The sequence below is a fragment of the Rana temporaria genome, chromosome 6 (assembly GCF_905171775.1).
Source record: "Rana temporaria chromosome 6, aRanTem1.1, whole genome shotgun sequence".
NCBI lineage: Eukaryota > Metazoa > Chordata > Amphibia > Anura > Ranidae > Rana > Rana temporaria.
The window spans coordinates 10,351,802-10,367,261 of record NC_053494.1 but is presented as its reverse complement, the minus strand read 5'-3'; the positions used below and the strand labels follow the sequence as shown (position 1 = coordinate 10,367,261).

At 44.9% G+C, this 15,460-nt stretch overlaps 1 protein-coding gene across 1 annotated transcript in view; it reads right to left on the bottom strand.

Annotated features, from left to right (window-relative positions):
* DOC2A (double C2 domain alpha) overlaps positions 1 to 15,460 on the bottom strand; it is an 82,241-nt gene that overhangs the window by 36,559 nt on the left and 30,222 nt on the right. The window contains exon 3 of the mRNA XM_040356119.1: positions 2,249 to 2,323. Within this exon, the coding sequence (XP_040212053.1) occupies positions 2,249 to 2,323 (75 nt within the window). The remainder of the gene's footprint in view (positions 1 to 2,248; positions 2,324 to 15,460) is intronic.

Genomic DNA, 15,460 nt, shown 5'->3' with positions numbered 1-15,460 from the left:
ATATCCTGAATTTACAGAGTCACCCTTTGTACTAAGAACCTTTAGGGCCGGATTTAGGTAGGGGCGCGCATTGTTACGGCGGCGCAGCGTATCGTATTTACGCTACGCCGCCGTAAGTCAGAGAGGCAAGTGCTGTATTCACAAAGCATTTGCCTCCTAAGTTACGGCGGCGTAGCGTAAATGGGGCCGGCGTAAGCGCGCGTAATTCAAATGAGGATGATGAGGGGGCGTGTTTTATGTTAATTATTGGTGACCCGACGTGATTGACGTTTTTCCCGAACGGCGCATGCGCCGTCCGTGGAATTTCCCAGTGTGCATTGCTCCAAGCATGAGATACGAAGAGAGGAAATGGATAGCCGCACTCCAATAACCAAAAAGGTTGTCTTTTTATTCAAACGAACAGCAAATGCATCACTTCACAAGGTCACAGCAAAGGAACAGGGGAACAGCCGACGCGTTTCGCACTGAGCTAGTGCTTAATCATGGCCTAGCCATGATAAAGCACTAGCTCAGTGCGAAACGCGTCGGCTGTTCCCCTGTTCCTTTGCTGTGACCTTGTGAAGTCAGGCCAGGAAGCATAATTTTCACAGAGATAAATGTATTTTAAAAAATTTCCAAGAAGAAAAAAAAAAAAGCAGCTATAAATCATACAATGAGGAATATAGGACGATAAAGCGACTCAAACGTGTGAAATTTTGTACTTTAAACTGTAATTGGTTTATCCCATGCAGGGCAAAAACAACGGGTCCATTTATTTGGCCGCTGCCCCAGCTGCTCACAATCACCATCCTCTTGCTCTCCCACCGCTTTTGGTGCGGCTGAATCCAAGCGCGGCGGTGCGCCTATATCTGACCTTTTTTTTAATCTTATTAATATGCCTGGAACTGTTACATATTTACACTCTAAGAAACCAAGAAAATGTAATTTATTAATGGCGGCCTTTGAAGCTAGCCCTGTGATTGATTTTTCCCGGCTGCACCGCAGGCGTTCTGTTAATGTATCCTGCCTCCTGACACACAGCCAGGCGTTATGTCACACCGGGGGCCCCCGAGGTGCGGATCACAAACTCGGCATGAAAAGTTTTGGTATAATGAGACTTTTGGGCACAGAGAGAAGTGGCATCGTTACAGAACCGCACCTGATATCTTGCAATTGGATCTGAAGGCTCGTAGGAAGATTTGCTCATTTGTATTCAAGAGGTGTGAGTGTGCCGAGAGGAAAAGATATTGTGGAGGACATGCTCAAAAGATTTGCTTTGTGTTACGAAAAAAAATATGTGGACCCCTCTTCCAAATGATTGAGTTCTGGTGTTTCCAGTGAAGGGTGCTCCAGGATGCAAAGACAATACAGGCAATTGTGCTCTTCCACCCTTATGGTTTGGTAAAGGCCATGGGCGTCTGCAGGAGGGGGCAAGGGGGGTCAAGTGTCCCCCCCCTGGAATTGTCAAGGTGTTGCAGCACCTGGGAGGGTCCGCCGCGGCTGCCGCCATGCTGCAGACTTTTTTTCTGAGTCAGCTGGCTGCTTTCTGTCTCTCTGAGACTCTGACGTCTATCATCTGACATTCCCCCTCAGGGTGACCACGTGTCCCAGATTGCCCGGGACAGTCCTGTGTTTTGCAGGTCTGTCCCGGGCACCTTCATTCCAGGACAATACAGTGTCCCGGAATGAAACTGACACAGACACCCCCCCCCCCTGGGCCAATTTATCCCCCCAAAAAAAGGCCGCCACATCACCATTTTACTCACTGACAGTACTTGTCCTGGCCGGGAATGCCTGGAGGAGCACAATCCCCGCCCCCTGCCTGTAATTGGAGAAATCATAAATCCGGTCTTTTGTGTCCAATCACTGGGCTGTGAATCTGGCCCAATGTAACTAGGTTGCGTAGTGTTTGATATGATATGGCTGTGCTGGGGTTGATTTTATCAACAGATGACCATTTCTCTTTACATGTGTATGTGATTGGAAGAAAATTTGGAGAGAATCCATGACTGTGCATGTATGTGTCCTAAATGGTGATTGGACCTCCTGAGTTGGTCCTGGGGTTCGGATTTTGGGAGGAAACATCTGCAGGTAATGCAGGGAGACCAACTTCTGCATTGGCCATGCTTTCTAATGGTGGAGGATTATCCATGGTGGGCAGAGAGGATGGAAGGGTGAGGAGTCACAGGTGACATGTGGGGAGTTGGCTGGGAAGTTGTACCCCTTTTGATGACAGACTGGCATTAGACATTTATGACATCGTCTTTACCTTGCACGCTCCAGGAAGAAGGTGAATCTTCACATAGGGGTCTGCCAGGCCATTGAAATCCATCGGCTTCAGTCCCTAAAAAAAAGATATAATGAAGGTTATAGGTCTGGAGTTGACAGTTAGTTGTGGTCACAAACCTCGTACACACACACGATCCCGACGGGAAAACTGTGAGGAGAGCTTTTGGCCTGGAATCCCGGCCGTGTGTATGCTCCTCGCAGTTTTTCCAACGGGAAAGCTGGCTAAAAAACGCCGGACAAAAAAGGAAAACCAGGTAATCCGGCGGACTTTTGCCCGGCAGTTTTTGGCAGTTTTCCTATGGGAAAAACTGCGATGGAGCATACATACAGCCGGGATTCCCGGCCAAAGCTCCATCGCAAATTTTCCTGTCGGGGAAAACCGGCCGTGTGTAGGGAAAGACTGAACCCGAGCAGGTTCTCGGCTTTCAAAAGTGAAGGATGAGGTAAGTGAAGGAGGACTGCACTAAGGTAAAGGAAGCTATTTAGGGGATTTTTTTTGACCTTTACAACCCCTTTAACTCTCCTGTGAATACGCTCTACTGCTGGCTGGCTCTTCTTCTTTCTCTATCGAACTGTCTGAATCAGCCATGAATCAGACTGAGACAGAAGTACAGTTACAGTATATCACACTTGTTTAATAATAAATAGATAAACAGAGTAAGCGTAGTCAAAACATAGCCAGAGTTCAGGAACGGGATCGGATAGTGAGAAGGAACGTCAGCCAAGCAAGAGTTTAACAGGAACACAGGAGAAAGTCTCTGTGATGTTGACCAAGGCGAAGGCAGAGAGCAACTGTGGCCTGGTATGGTCCAGGAAGGGGTGCCCTTGCTCCATTCGTCCCCCCTCCCTTTCCTGACCTGCATGCTCAGATAAGGGTCTGGTATGGAGTTTGGGGGGGCGCCACACCTTTTTTTTGGCGTGGGGTTCCCCTCAAAATCCACATCAGACCGCAGGGTCTGGTATGGTCTTGGGAGGGACCCCACGGCATATTTTCCCCCATTTTGGCATGGGGTTCCCTTTCAAAGTCCATACCAGACTCAAGGGGCCTGGTATGGATCTTGGGGGGGGGACCCCACGCCATTTAAAAAAAAAAAAAATTGGCATGGGGTTTTCCCTTCAAGATCCTCAGAGCACAAGTCGTACCACAAGTTGGATCATAATGATCTGACTTGGATGCGACTTCCATTGAAATCAATTAAGACGGCTTTGATAGGGAACCATTGATGTAAAAAAAATAAAAAAAAGCTTGATGCAGCTAAACACTGTTAGCCAGATTCACAAATAGTTACGCCGGCGTATCAGTAGATACGCCGACGTAACTCGGAATCTGCGCCGTCCTAAGTTTAAGTGTATTCTCAAACTGAGATACACTTAAACCTAGCTAAGATACGACAGCCTGCGCCGTCGTATCTTAGGGTGCAATATTTAGGATGGCCGCTAGGTGGCGCTTCCGTTGAGTTCGGCGTAGAATATGTAAATGCATAGATACGCCGATTCACGAACGTACGTGCGCCCGTCGCAGTAAAGATACGCCGTTTACGTAAGGCATTTTCCGGGGTAAAGTTATTCTATCAAATAGCTGGCCTAGTCAATGTTAAGTATGGCCGTCGTTTCCCGCGTCGAAATTTTTAAATTTTACGTCGTTTGCGTAAGTCGTCCGTGAATAGGGCTGGACGTAATTTACATTCACGTCAAAACCAATACGTCCTTCCGGCGTACTTTGGAGCAACGCACACTGGGATATGTACACGGACGGCGCATGCGCCGTTCATAAAAAACGTCAATCACGTCGGGTCACCCCCCCATTAACATAAAACACGCCCCCTCATCCTCATTTGAATTAGGCGGGCTTACGCCGGCCCCATTCACGCTACGCCGCCGTAAGTTAGGAGGCAAGTACTTTGTGAATACAGTACTTGCCTCTCTGACTTAAGGCGGCGTAGCGTAAATACGATACGCTATGCCGCCTTAAAGATACGTGCCCCTACCTGAATCTGGCTATAAATCTTAAGTCTTAATGTACACGGGACGTTTTTACAACCTCTCCTGAACAATTTAACTTGACAGATAGTAACCCACATTTAAAAACGTCTGTTTTGTCGCATTTACATGCCGTGTTTAGTGGCGTTTTGCCGTGTTTCCGTTTAGAAGAAAAATGAAAAAATCCCGCTGTCAGAACACAGGAAGAGGGGTACTCAGGGTGTCACTAGTGTGGTGATTGTAGTCCACTGAGCAAGCCGAGGGGCGGGGCAGTGACACCAAGATTGCATACGTCATGTCACTGGGGCAGATTCATCAATAGATACGCCGGCGGATCTCCTGATCCGCCGTCGTATCTGTGAGACCCGACGGTCGGATCTGTGAGATTCATAAGAATCAGTTCCGCATAGATCTCCCTTAGATCCGACTGGTGTAAGTGACTTACACCAGTCGAATCTTAGGCTGTAATCTCCCGCCGGCCGCTAGGTGTCGTCGCTATTTTTTACACGTCGCATATGCAAATGAGGAAAACCGCCGATTCACGTCCGTACGCCTGCCCGTCGCTCTTTTTCTACGTCGTTTGCGTTCGGCTTTTTCCGGCGGATAGCTACCCCTGCTAATATGAGGGGTAGCTAATGTTAAGTATGGCTGCCGTTCCCGCGCCGAGATTCAAAATTTTTACGTCGTTTGCGTAAGTCCGTCGGGAATCCCGATGGCCGCAATTGACGTACCCGCCGCTAACAATGACGTCCTAGCGACGTCATTTGGAGCATGCGCACTGGGCTTTTTCGCGGCGGCGCATGCTCAGTTAAATCGGCGCGGGAACGCGCCTGATTTAAATTGTACACTCCCCCTAGCCGCGGAATTTGCATTCCGCCGGGGGGAGTTAGGATCCGACGGTGCAGTTTGCGAGGTAAGTGCTTGGTGAATCATGCACTAGCTTTGCTAAATTGCACCGGCGGATCGTAAAACAGGTAGATCTAGCGGATCTAAAGATCCGCAGATCTACATGAATCCGGCCCACTGTACTTACACGGCTTTAATGTTGGGCCATGTGAATTGCTTTACTAATCTGTTTGCAGGGAAAAAAAAAAGTATTATATACCGCAATCATCTGGGCGTTCAGCCTCTCAGTCGGGGATGTCCTCTAAGCCTCGTCGTAGGAGTAAAACGCGCTCGCATTTCACTACACTAACCTACATTCAGATTCCTGCGGTGCTGGGCTCCGTGGTCCGGCTCGGAACGCCACGGGATCTGTGTCGCTAACAGGCTTAGTGGATTTGGTGTGTGTCCGCCAGGGATTTATGGGTAATACCTGCTGTGGGTTTAATGTCTGCAGAAGAATCTGGGATTAAGAGATGAGAGCGCCATCGGTCCCCTGCCTGACCCCGGCACAGCTGTGTGACAAGGAACTGATAGGGCCGGGGACTGACACGGTACACCAAACTCACCGGGAGTCACCCGACCACACAACGGCATGGAGAATACTTTTTTTTTTTAGGCCTGTATGGAACCTGATTTCTGAGTAACAACAATCACCAACAAAACAAATGTGAGTTCCCTCTTAATTCAAAGTGTTACTAAACCCACAAAACTAAAACCATGCAGTCTATCCAGTGAAGCATGCTTGTTATACCCACTGTGGAACCTAAGGGGTTAATCATCTGCATTGTGGGGAAAAAAGGCTGTTTGATCCTGTCTTCTCTGATCCTCCCCTTCTTCCAATGTCCCCAAACCATCTCCTGATTGTACAGAGCCTTGGAGTCACTCTGCACATGCTCAGTTTGTATTGCTAGAAAGTTTTTTTTTTTTTCATTGCCCTGATACAAGCAATGAGCTGTATTTAGTCCTGCCAATAAAGCTTATTTGAATTGAGAGAAAGAAAGAGAGAGAGAGAGAGAGAGAGAGAGAGAGAGAGAGAAATATTAGCCCCCCCCCCCCCCCATACAAACTCAACTTCTTTTGGCAATGCCAAAATGCATTTGGTCCTGCCAATAAAGCTTACTTGATATGAACTGAATTGAGAAAAAGAGAGGGAAAGATTGAGAGCGTGAGAGAGAGAGAGAGAGAGAGAGAGAGAGTGAAAGAAAGAAGGAAAGAAAGAAAGAGGGAGAGAGAAAGAGACAGTGAGAGAGAGAGAGAGAGAGAGAGAGAGAAAAAGAAAGAGGGAGAGAAAGAGACAGTGAGAGAGAAAGAAAGGAAGAGAGAAAGAGCAAGAGAAAGGGAGGGAGAGAGAGCGAGCTAGAAAGAGAGAGGTAGGGGAGAGAGAGAGAAAGTAAAGGAGTAAAAGAATGGGAGAGAAAAAAAAGAGAGGAGAGAGAGAGATAAGGGGGAGAAAGAAAGGGGGAAAAAGGGGAGTAAAAGGGAGAGAAAGAAAAAGAGGAGAAAGAGAGAAAGAGAGAGAAATAGGAGAGAGAGGGGTCAAGAGAGCTTAAAAGAGAGAGGAGGAGAGAGAGAAAACAAAGAGAGAAAGATTCGCTAACCCCCCCCCTCCCTTCCCATACAAACTCAACTGCTTTGGCAATGCTAAAATAAAGAAAGAGATTGAGAAAGAAAGAAAGAAAGGGAGAAAAAGAAAAGGAGAGGGAGAGAGAGAAAGGGAGAGAGAAGGAAAGAGAAAGGGAGACAGGGAGTGAGAAAGAAAGGGGGGGGGAAGGGGAAATAAAGGGAGGGGAGAGGGAGAAAAGAAAGAAAGGGGGAATACAGAGGGAGAGAAAGAATGAGAGAAAGAGAAAGAAAAGGATAGAGAAACAAAGGGAGGGAGAGAGAAAGAGAGAGAGAGAGAGAGAAAGAAAGAGAGAGGGAGAGAGAAAGAAAGGAGGGGGGGGGGGCGAGAAAGGGAAATAAAGGGAGGGGAGAGGGAGAAAAGAAAGAAAGGGGGAAGACAGAGTGAGAGAAAGAAAAGGAGAGAAAGCGAGAAAGAGCGAGAGGAAGAGAAAGAAAAGGATAGAGAAACAAAGGGAGGGAGAGAGAAAGAGAGGTGGGGGTAGAGAAAGAAAGGAAGTGAAAGGAAGGGGGAGAGAAAGAAAAAGAGGAACGAAGAGAGAAGGGGGCAAGAGAGCTCGAAAGAGAGGGGGAGGAAGATAGAGAAAGAGAAAGATGAGCTAAAACCCTCTGCCCCCCCCCCTTTCCCATACAAACTCAACTGCTTTGGCAAAAATAAAGAAAGAGAGAGAGAGAGAAAAGGAGAGAAAGAGGGAGAGAAATAACGAGGGAGAAAGAAAGAGAGAAACAGAGTGAGATAAAGGGGGAGAGATGGGGGGAAGAGAGAGAGAGAGATGAGCTAAGCTTATTTAAATTAAACCAAATTAAAAGAAAGATTGAGGGAAAGAGAAAAAGAGAGACAGGATTGGGGGGGGGGGAGGGGGGAATAAAGAAAAGAAAATTATATATATATTTTTTTTAGAATTCGGATTTAGCGTCACATCGGCCACCATTATCCGGTAGCCTTCAGATCACGTCTGCCAAGATTTTGCTGTCATTTTTCCCGTCCATTGCGGTTCTCTCTAATTACCCGGAACTCTTTTGCCCGGAGTGCAGATTAGAAGCGGTCTCCAGCAGGCCCCCCGGGGCCCGTCTAGCGGAAAGGCTGGCACCGCACTCTGCCAGGAAGGAGCCCCGTTCTCAGGGTTTGGAGAGGCTGTCTGGGCTTTTGGCACACGGCAATCTGCTAACCGTGGTTTGCAAACAGTTGGAGGCTCGGAGCCCAGATAGGCTGCTGGCTTCCCTGCAACCGCGAATGTCAGCTGGCTGAACGCCATAGACGGGTCCAGTGCTAGGAAGAGACCACTAAAAACATTCCTCAAGAGAGAGTTCAGTTATATGTCTGTAGAGAATGTTCACAGTCCACCCAGAACTGAGATCTCAGTGTTTGGTGGATGCTGGAGAGTCACACCCCTTGACAGTCCCTATAGGTGAGTTCCCGGGTCTGTACACCTGCTGTGCCCATTATGAGGGGTTCCCACCATCCCTGTGCTGAGTTCCCGGGTCTGTACACTGCTGTGCCCATTATGAGGGGTTCCCACCATCCCTGTGCTGAGTTCCCGGGTCTGTACACCTGCTGTGCCCATTATGAGGTGTTCCCACCATCCCTGTGCTGAGTTCCCGGGTCTGTGCACCCGCTGTGCCCATTATGAGGGGTTCCCACCATCCCTGTGCTGAGTTCCCGGGTCTGTACACCTGCTGTGCCCATTATGAAGGGTTCCCACCATCCCTGTGCTGAGTTCCCGGGTCTCTACACCCGCTGTGCCCGTTATGAGGGGTTCCCACCATCCCTGTGCTGAGTTCCCGGGTCTGTACACCTGCTGTGCCCATTATGAGGGGTTCCCACCATCCCTGTGCTGAGTTCCCGGGTCTGTACACCCGCTGTGCCCATTATGAGGGGTTCCCACCATCCCTGTGCTGAGTTCCTGGGTCTGTACACCCGCTGTGCCCATTATGAGGGGTTCCCACCATCCCTGTGCTGAGTTCCCGGGTCTGTACACCTGCTGTGCCCATTATGAAGGGTTCCCACCATCCCTGTGCTGAGTTCCCGGGTCTGTACACCTGCTGTGCCCATTATGAGGGGTTCCCACCATCCCTGTGCTGAGTTCCCGGGTCTGTACACCTGCTGTGCCCATTATGAGGGGTTCCCACCATCCCTGTGCTGAGTTCCCGGGTCTGTACACCTGCTGTGCCCATTATGAGGGGTTCCCACCATCCCTGTGCTGAGTTCCCGGGTCTGTACACCTGCTGTGCCCATTATCAGGGGTTCCCACCATCCCTGTGCTGAGTTCCCGGGTCTGTACACCTGCTGTGCCCATTATGAAGGGTTCCCACCATCCCTGTGCTGAGTTCCCGGGTCTGTACACCTGCTGTGCCCATTATGAGGGGTTCCCACCATCCCTGTGCTGAGTTCCCGGGTCTGTACACCTGCTGTGCCCATTATGAGGGGTTCCCACCATCCCTGTGCTGAGTTCCCGGGTCTGTACACCTGCTGTGCCCATTATGAGGGGTTCCCACCATCCCTGTGCTGAGTTCCCGGGTCTGTACACCCGCTGTGCCCATTATGAGGGGTTCTCACCATTCCTGTGCTGAGTTCCCGGGTCTGTACACCCGCTGTGCCCATTATGAGGGGTTCCCACCATCCCTGTGCTGAATTCCCAGGTCTGTACACCTGCTGTGCCCATTATGAGGGGTTCCCACCATGCCTGTGCTGAGTTCCCGGGTCTGTACACCTGCTGTGCCCATTATGAGGGGTTCCCACCATCCCTGTGCTGAATTCCCAGGTCTGTACACCTGCTGTGCCCATTATGAGGGGTTCCCACCATCCCTGTGCTGAGTTCCCGGGTCTGCATGCCTCGCGAGTGCGGCCGCGGGTCACGGGAACTCGATTGTAAACAAGGCGTTCCCCTATTCTGCCTAGTGACACTGTCACTGATGACCGTTCCCTGTGATCGGGAACGTTCATCAGTGACATGTCACGTGTAGCCACGCCCCCCCTAACAGTAAGAATCACTCCCTAGGGAACACTTAACTCCTTCAGCGCCACCTAGAGGTTAACCCCTTCCCTGCCAGTGTCATTTTTACAGTAATCAGTGCATTTTTATAGCACTGAACGCTGTATAAATGACAATGGTGCCAAAAATGTGTCAAAAGTGTCCGATGTGTCCGCCATAATGTCGCAGTCCTAATAAAAATCGCTGATCGCCGCCATAACTAGTAAAAAAATGTATATTAATAAAAATGCCATAAAACAATCCCCTATTTTGTAGACTCTAATAGCTAGATTCAGAAAGCTTTACGCCGGCGTATCAGTAGATACGCCGACGTAACTCTGAATCTACGCCGTCCTAAATTTAAGCGTATTCTGGAAACCAGATACGCTTAAATTAGGCTAAGATACGAGCGGCGTAAGTCTCCTACGCCGTCGTATCTTAGGGTGCAATATTTACGCTGGCCGCTAGGTGGCGCTTCCGTTGAGTTTGGCGTAGAATATGCAAATGCCTAGATATGCCGATTCAGAAACGTACGTGCGCCCGGCGCATTTTTTTTACGTCGTTTACGTATGGCTTTTTCCGGCGTAAAGTTAGTCGAACAAATAGCTGGCCTAGTCAATGTTAAGTATGGCCGTCGTTCCCGCTTCGAAATTTGAAATTTTTACGTCGTTTGCGTAAGTCGTTCGCGAATAGGGCTGGACGTAATTTACGTTCACGTCGAAACCAATACGTCCTTGCGGCGTACTTTGGAGCAATGCATACTGGGATATGTACACGGACGGCGCATGCGCCGTTCGTAAAAAACGTCAATCACGTCGGATCACCACCCATTTACATAAAACACGCCCCCTCATCCTCATTTGAATTAGGCGCGCTTACGCCGGCCCCATTTACGCTACGCCGCCGTAACTTAGGAGGCAAGTGCTTTGTGAATACAGTACTTGCCTCTCTGACTTACGGCGGCGTAGCGTAAATACGATACGCTACGCCGCCGTAACAATGCGTGCATCTACCTGAATCCAGCTATAAAACTTTTGCGCAAACCAATCAAAAAACGCTTATTGCGATTTTTTTTACCAAAAATAAGTAGAAGGATACGTATCGGCCTAAACTGTGTAAAACATTTTTTTTTATATATATATATTTTTGGGGGATATTTATTATAGCAAAAAGTAAAAAATATTGCATTTTATTCAAAATTGTCGCTCTTTTTTTATTTATAGCGCAAAAAATAAAAACCGCAGAGGTGATCAAATACCACCAAAAGAAAGCTCTTTTTGTAGGAAAAAAAAGGACGCCAATTTTGTTTGGGAGCCACATCACACGACCGCGCAATTGTCTGTTAAAGCGACGCAGTGCCGAATCGCAAAAAGTGGCCCGGTCATTGACCACCAAAATGGTCCGGGGGCTGAAGCGGTTAAAGTGGTTAATCTGCCTAAAAACAACTAGGTAAAAAAAAAAAAATACATAGATAGGTTTATTTCTTCTCTTGTTATTGTTTATATGTTTTTTTATAACTGAAAAAATCTTTAAATAAAGAATTATATAAAAAAAAAAAAGCAAAATGCAATAAAATTGCGTGTGCAAAAATGCAAAACGAACTGCGGGTCAAAAGCAAAAACAACTAGGTAAAAAAAAAAAAAAAAAATACATAGATAGGTTTATTTCTTCTCTTGTTATAGTTTATATGTTTTTTTATAACTGAAAAAATCTTTGAATAAAGAATTATATTAAAAAAAAAAAGCATAAAAAATGCAAAATGCAATAAAATTGCGTGTGCAAAAATGCAAAACGCACTGCGGGTCAAAAGAAAACTGCATAGGTGTGAAATTGGCTTATTGTTAGGTTGACATTTGGGTGGGTGGTCCCCACTGGGGGTCCGCACCCGTTCCTGCAGCCGCAACCACCTGCACAGAAAAACGCGTTAGTTAGGTCCGGGTGGCATTAATCCTAATGGCCCAACCACATGCGCTGGAAATCGCACCGCACATGTGGACCGCCATTTCTAAAATGCTGCAGTGACCTTTTCCCTGTGTTTCGTTTGAATGGGCTGCCATGGCCTGTGCAAAACGCGTCTCGCCTACTTGTTATGCGCCGCTGCACGTTGCGATGTGTAGCAGAACATTGGAATGCCCTGCGTGGGAATGCAACACGCCGTTCGGCTTTATCAGCGCTCACCGACTCAGCTGGTGTGAAGGGCAGGCAGACGCATTACATTACACTCTCTAACCCCCCACCCCCCCTCCCCTCACAGACGGACTGTTCCCTGCAGGCTCCGCTCCGGCGCCCCCATCTGAAAATTGAATTATTGCAGTGGAAGGGATGGGATTGGTTATTGATTCTGGTGAACACAGGGCATGGCGATCCCGGTATAAATCACACCTGTCGTGTCATTACCAGGGGGGGGGTCGATAACAGCCTGCAACACAAGCGTTACACCGCGAACGGAAATCATTTCCTATATTCAGGGTAGCGGTATGTACAGTATCTCACAGTAACGTAAGCCACCGCAAGTTTTCGGCGTAAGTGCTTGATTCACAAAGCACTTGCCTGTAAACTTGCGGCGGCGTAGCGCAAAGACGTCCGGCGCAAGCCCGCCTTATTCAAATGGGGCGTGTACCATTTAAATTAGGCGCGTTCCCGCGCCGAACGTTCTGCGCATGCTCCGTTAGGAAATTTCCCGCCGCGCTTTGCGCGAAATTACGGCGCCCCGACGTGTTTTTTGAACGGCGACGTGCGTAACGTACTTTTGTATTCCCGGACGCCTTACGCAAAAAAAAAAAAATTAGAAATTCGACGCGGGAACGACGCCCATACTTTAACATGGCTGGTCTAAATGTAAGCCATGAAAAAGCAGGCTTATGTTTGCGACGGGAAAAACCGACTAGCGACGACGTAAGAGAATGTGACGAACGCGCGTACCTTCGTGGATCGCCGTAATCAGCTAATTTGCATACCCGACGCGTAAAAAGACGCGAATTCCACCCATCGGTCGACGAAGTATTGCATCCTAAGATCCGAAGGCGTACGAAGCCGTACGCCTGTCGGATCTTAGCCAAATGCCGTCGTATCTTGTTTGTGAATTACAAATTAAGATACGACGCGGCAAATTTGAAAGTACGCCGGAGTATCAGCAGATATTCCGGCGTACTTCTTCTCTGAATCTGGCCCAAAGAGTTGAAGCAGTAATATGTCTGCGGAGGGGTCAGCGGGTAGCAGATGTGCCCCTTCCCCCACCCCAGCGGCGCTCTCATGTATCTGTCTATTCCACGCTGAGCGAGACACGCCGGGAAGATGTTCCGTCCCTCGCACGCCGTGCGTCTCACCGGGGGAGACGCATCAATAAATGATCCGCTCTAATTGAATTTTAGCTTCTTCATTATGAGTGTCTAATATCAGCTGCAATTATATGGCAAACAAAGTCGGCTCAGGACTGGATAATGTTTTCCGATATGAAAAATGATTTGGAGTATTATTAAGGAGTCCTCAGAAGGAGCCACCCCTGGGACCTACCTCCAAGCCTCACCCCGACCCAAAACCTTTTATTTCGTGTCGGATACAGAAGAGTCAGAGCCGCGCCAAAAACTGGTCGGGGGGGTCAACATAGACGCAGGCTGCCAACGCATGTCAAACTGCATGGGGCCTTCGTTTCCGCATCTCATGCATGTGGGGGCAGCTCATCGAATTAAAAGGTCTGCCCTACGCGCAACACGTGGGAACGCATGAAAAATGCACTGCAATGCGCCCGCGCTCGGTCACACCAAGCCCAATTTATTCCAAGAGAAATTCTCTTTAAAAGGGACTTTTCAGGAGCTAAAATGACATAAAATGATGCCATAAAATTATTTTTGATAAATCTTAAAATAATAATAATTAAAAAAAAGAACATAAAAGCTAAATAGATAAATCTATTCAATATATTAAAACGTGCACCCCCATATAGCCATTTGTATTATTATTACGTTTTTTTGGTAGTCATGTATAAAAATATTTGTCAGTATATTTATTTTTATTATTATTATATTTATTTATTTAGTTATTTATTATTTTGATTTTATTAATAATATTATTATTATTATTTAAATTATTATGATGTATTTATTCATGTTTTTATATATTGTGTATTCCATTCAGTTTCAGCTGATTACTGCAGTGGGAGGAAAAAAATTATCAACACGTTTCAGGGATCATAAATTTGCTTTATCAGGGGATATGGGAGGTATAGTACATGTGTACCCCCATACATACAGGGCTTTTTTTTCAGGGGGAACTTGGTGGAACTCAATTTGTAGGTATATATATATTTTTTTTTATTATTATTATTATTATTATTATTATTATCATTATTACAATATTTACTTATTTAGTTATTATTATTTATTATTTTGATTTTATTAATTGTATTATTATTTAAATTATTATGATTTATTTATTTATGTTTTATATATATATATATATATATATATATATATATATATCTATATCTATCTATATATATATATATATATATATATATATATATATATATATATATATATATATATATATATATATATATATATATATATATATATATATAAATAAATATATATATATATATATATATATATATATAAAAATATATATAGATATAGATATATATATATATATATTATGTATTCCATTCAGTTGCAGCTGATTACTGCAGTGGGAGGAAAATAATTCTCAACACGTTTCAGAGATCATAAATTTGCTTTATCAGGGGATATGGGAGGTATATTACATGTGTACCCCCGTATATCCAACCTCAATCAACTACTGATCAACAAACCTTAAACGTTTTTTTGGAAGTCATGTATATAGATATTTGTAGGTATATATATATATTTTTTATTATTATTATTATTAGATTTATTTATTTTGTTATTATTTCAATTTTATTAATATTATTATTATTTAAATTATTATGATTTATTTATTTATGTTTTTATATATTTTGTATTCCATTCAGTTGCAGCTGATAACTGCAGTGGGAGGAAAATAATTCTCAACACGTTTCAGAGATCATAGATTTGCTTTATCAGGGGATATGGGAGGTATATTACATGTGTACCCCCGTATATCCAACCTCAAACAGCCACTGATCAACAAACCTAAACGTTTTTTTGGAAGTCATGTACAGTATATAGATATTTGTAGGTATATTTATTTTTATTATTATTATTAGATTTATTTATTTTGTTATTATTTATTATTTCGATTTTATTAATATTATTATTATTATTATTATTTAAATAAATTAATTATTATGATTTATTTATGTTTTTATATATTATGTATTCCATTCAGTTGGAGCTGATTACTGCAGTTTTGAGGAAAATGATTCTCAACCTCAAACAACCACGGATCAACAAACCTAAAACATTTTTGGAAGTCATGTATATAGATATTTGTAGGTATATTTATTATTATTATTATTATTATTATTATTATTATTATTATTATTATTATATTTATTTATTTATTTAGTTATTATTATTTCGATTTTATTATTATTATTTCAATTATTATGATATATTAATTTATGTTTTCCAACCTCAAACAACCACTGATCAGCAAACCTAAAAAATAAAAATAAAATTGGAAGTCATGTGTATAACAAATTAATAATAAATAATAATAATAATAATAATAATAATAAAACGTTTTTAGTATTATTATTTATTATTATAAATTTGTTTCGTTCCATTTGTTTA